We start from the raw sequence: 4162 nt of genomic DNA, 5'->3' as shown, positions 1-4162 counted from the left end.
TACTAGGGAGGCTAACACAGAAGAACTGCTTGAACCCGGGAGGCGGAGGTTGCAGTGAGCCGAGATCGCGCCACTGCATTCCAGCCTGGGCAACAGAGTGAGACTCCGTCTCAAAAAAAATAAAGAGCTAGGCATTCTTATCCCAGTTTTACAGACGAGGACGATCAAGCCGTTAAGTAATTTGTCAAACGTTACCGCAGGCGACAGGCGGGGACAAGGTCTGCGAAAACCCGCGAGGGCGTCGGGATCCCTCAGCCATAGGACAGTCAGCCGGGCCCGTGAACTGCCTGCTGCTGGGACTCCTGGCCCGCCGCGCGCCGCGGGGACACTGAACATGCGCCTCTCACCTTACGGAAGCCGGGAAGGAAGGGGGCGGGGCCGAGGCCGGCGGGCGCGGGGAAAATGGCGGCGGCAGCTGCAGCTGCGAACGGGACCGGAGGGAGCAGCGGGATGGAGGTGGATGCAGCAGGTAACGGGCCGTGTGGGGACGGCTTCCAAAGACCTCCTTCAGGGGTGCGTTGAGGCCTCCCTATGCCCCCAGGAGAAGGGCGGAGCAGCAACATCTTTCCCTGGGATAAGTTGCGGGAGGGAAGTGTGGCCCGGGCTCCATCGTCCCCCACTGCCATCTCCCGGGAAGGACGTGGGGCCCGGACTCTCACCCTCTCTCCTTTCCCTCCACCCTTAGTAGTCCCCAGCGTGATGGCCTCCGGAGTGACTGGGAGTGTTTCCGTCGCTCTCCATCCCCTTGTCATTCTCAACATCTCAGACCACTGGATCCGCATGCGCTCCCAGGAGGGGCGGCCTGTGCAGGGTGAGTGTTGGGCATAGCCTCCAGTCTCCTCTCCTTGCTCACCTCCCCTAGACAGTCGCCTCTTTCCCTTTTTTTTACTGGAACCAGTTCCCCCTCCCGCAAGTCATCGTTTCCCCAATACTTGGCTCCCACTGACCTCAGATCCTTAGGTGATAGAAGTTTCCTTACCCTCACCTTTTCTATGTCATTCTCTTTCCTAGTGATTGGGGCTCTGATTGGGAAGCAAGAGGGCCGAAATATCGAGGTGATGAACTCCTTTGAGCTGCTGTCCCACACAGTGGAAGAGAAGATTATCATTGACAAGGAATATTATTACACCAAGGAGGAGCAGTGTGAGCGGAATAGACGTGGGGAAGAGGAGTGGGAGTTAAAAAAAAATGTACAGGATGGGGAAGATGGAGAAGGTTGGAAATAAACAGGAGAGGCGGCCAAGAACAGAGGAGAAAAGGTTAAGAGAGTAGCTGGAGAGATCTCAGAAAAAGAACACATTCAGAGTTCTTTCTCAAAAAGAAAGTAAAGGATAAAAGAAGACAGGATAGAAGGGAGTAATTATTCTAAACTGAGCCAGGATTAGAGGAGCGGGGAGAGAAGCTGGTGAAAATACACCAGGAGCTTCCCATTGAGGAAAGATGGCTTAAAGTATTACTATGTCAGGCTGGGGACGGACGGTGGCTCACTCCTGTAATCCTAGCACTTTGGGAGACCCAGGCAGGCAGATCATGAGGTCAAAAGTTTGAGACTAGCCTGGCCAACATAGTGAAACCCTGTCTCTACTAAACATACAAAAATTAGCCGCATGTGGTGACATGCACCTGTAGTCCCAGCTACTCAGGAGGCTGAGGCAGGAGAATCGCTTGAACCTGGGAGGCAGAGGTTGTGGTGAGCCAAGATTGCGCCACTGCACTCCAGCCTGGGCAACAGAGCAACTCTGTCTCAAAAAAATAATAATAATTACAATGTGTTTTGGTCCCTTCCCCTTCAGTTAAACAGGTGTTCAAGGAGCTGGAATTTCTGGGTTGGTATACCACAGGGGGGCCGCCTGACCCCTCGGACATCCACGTCCACAAGCAGGTATACGTCTCACACCTGTGCATGCTGAAGCAGAGAATGGGGGATGAGGGGAAGGAGAAAGGGGGGCACTGACTTCCTGTGCATCGTCCCTCTCTTTCAGGTGTGTGAGATCATTGAGAGCCCCCTCTTTCTGAAGTTGAACCCTATGACCAAGCACACAGATGTGAGTAATATCCCATGCCTACTGTCATGAGTGTCTGTTGCTGTACCTTTTGTTGTGTGACACTGTATTGGGGAATGCCAAATACCACTTACCTGCTGTGACTCTGGCTTAGTCATTTAATCTCCAAACTGTGTGAAATGAGGTAATCCCTACTTCATTGGTTTCTAGGGAAAATTAGCTGAGAGGAAATGTATGAAAGCAACTAGCCCCAATGTTGGCAGATAGTATTCAGGTTTCTCCATCTCCTCCACAGCTTCCTGTCAGCGTTTTTGAGTCTGTCATTGATATAATCAACGGAGAGGTAAAACCGTACTCTTCAACTCTCAGATCCTTCTCTTGTCCCCTTTCCTGCTTTTCATTCTTCCTTTGTGGGTTACCTTGCCCTGTAGGCCACAATGCTGTTTGCTGAGCTGACCTACACTCTGGCCACAGAGGAAGCAGAACGCATTGGTGTAGACCATGTGGCCCGAATGACAGCAACGGGCAGTGGAGAGAACTCCACCGGTAATGGAGGGGATTCCTTGGAAGTGGGGGTGAATGTGTGGCCACATCCTGTCTCAACCTCCTCCTGTCCCCATCCCCTTGCAGTGGCCGAACACCTGATAGCACAGCACAGTGCCATCAAGATGCTGCACAGCCGCGTCAAGCTCATCTTGGAGTATGTCAAGGCCTCTGAAGCAGGTAGGTTAGGGGCTTCCCTGACACTTCCCTGGGGTTCTTCCTCTCCCATTTGGGGAAGTGACAGCATCCAAATTAATGCAGCCTCTTTTTGTTCCTTTAGGAGAGGTCCCCTTTAATCATGAGATCCTGCGGGAGGCCTATGCTCTGTGTCATTGCCTCCCAGTGCTCAGCACAGACAAGTTCAAGACAGACTTTTATGATGTGAGTGTAAAACCCAGACGGGGAGGTGGGGCTTATGCTGTCACTTTCACGTGCAGGACCAGGGACTGTTGTTCCCTGGGCATGCCACAAGGGATCCCCTGAAGAACTGGTCCTTTCTGTTCCCTCCCAGCAATGCAATGACGTGGGGCTCATGGCCTACCTCGGCACCATCACTAAAACGTGCAACACCATGAACCAGTTTGTGAACAAGTTCAACGTTCTCTATGACCGACAAGGCATTGGCAGGCGAATGCGCGGGCTCTTTTTCTGATGCGGGTACTTGAAGGGATGATGGACAGGGGTCAGGCAACTGTCCCAAAGGGGAGGGCACTGCACTCCCTTGAGAAACCGCTGTCATTTAATAATAAAAGGGGAACAGCCCCTGAGCACCCCTGCCGGTGGCTCTGTCCTCTCTCTTAGGCACCACACTGGTTTGTCAACTTGGATGTTCATCAAAACTCATTCCAGCCTTGCTCACAAGCCCTTCTGATGCTCTTCAATGAGGGAGGCACTGCCACTTGAAGTGACCCCATGTCAATCACATGGACTGTCTTTAGTGTCCAAGGCTGCCTGCTTCCAACTAAGCAGTCTCCATTCTACATTTTAATGTGACCCTCGACATCATATATGGTCCACCCTATAAACATGACAATTACTTTCCCGAGCTAAATTGTTTTCATACATGCAAAAAAAAGGAATAGTAAGATTTTTATTAGGAACAAGTCTAAGCCTTAATCCTGTGGGCACTGAATTACGAGAAGGGAGAATTTCTCAATGACTGTTTACTGCATACTTTGGAGATTTGGAGAGGCAGTCAGGAAGTGGTCTAAAGGTTGTGATTGCTGTATGTGATCACTTGTGCCCTGATTTTCATTACTCACTAACCAGAGGTTTAGAGTGGGAGTTGGGAACTAAGGGATTAAGTAATGACCTATCTGCTAGAAAAGGGGAAAAACTGAGAGACCCTGCATTTCATACTGGCCCCATATCTGCAGAACCTGACTGTCACATAGGCAGTATGAGACTAAGGGAGGCAGGGGCTCAAAAAGTGAAGCCCCAGTTCAATTATCTCCAAATAGCAGGGACCTCTTAGTTCTTGCTGCATTCCAGTGTATATACTGGGGCCCAGCAGGGACATGCAGTTTACTCCATTTACTGAGTGGAAACATAAGAAGGAACAAGGTATGAATCTAAAAAATGCAGAATACCCTGTTTTAATAGAAGTCAGGCCCAGG

General features: G+C 50.9%; 1 protein-coding gene across 1 annotated transcript; it reads left to right on the top strand.

The window, feature by feature from the left end:
• Nucleotides 1–341: 341 nt before the first annotated feature.
• Nucleotides 342–3579, top strand: COPS6 (COP9 signalosome subunit 6). Its single transcript, XM_017533641.2, has 10 exons — nucleotides 342–469; nucleotides 686–811; nucleotides 1012–1143; nucleotides 1794–1882; nucleotides 1983–2045; nucleotides 2299–2346; nucleotides 2435–2549; nucleotides 2634–2726; nucleotides 2827–2927; nucleotides 3058–3579. Exons 1-10 carry the CDS (start codon nucleotides 403–405, stop codon nucleotides 3196–3198), a joined length of 975 nt encoding a protein of 324 aa, XP_017389130.1. The 5' UTR covers nucleotides 342–402; the 3' UTR covers nucleotides 3199–3579.
• The last annotated feature ends 583 nt before the right edge of the window (nucleotides 3580–4162 follow it).

The sequence above is a fragment of the Cebus imitator genome, unplaced genomic scaffold, assembly GCF_001604975.1.
Source record: "Cebus imitator isolate Cc_AM_T3 unplaced genomic scaffold, Cebus_imitator-1.0 Scaffold82, whole genome shotgun sequence".
In the NCBI taxonomy this organism is placed as follows: Eukaryota; Metazoa; Chordata; class Mammalia; order Primates; family Cebidae; genus Cebus; species Cebus imitator.
Note: the sequence above shows the minus strand (reverse complement) of the source record. Positions and strands in the feature narration are given on the sequence as shown.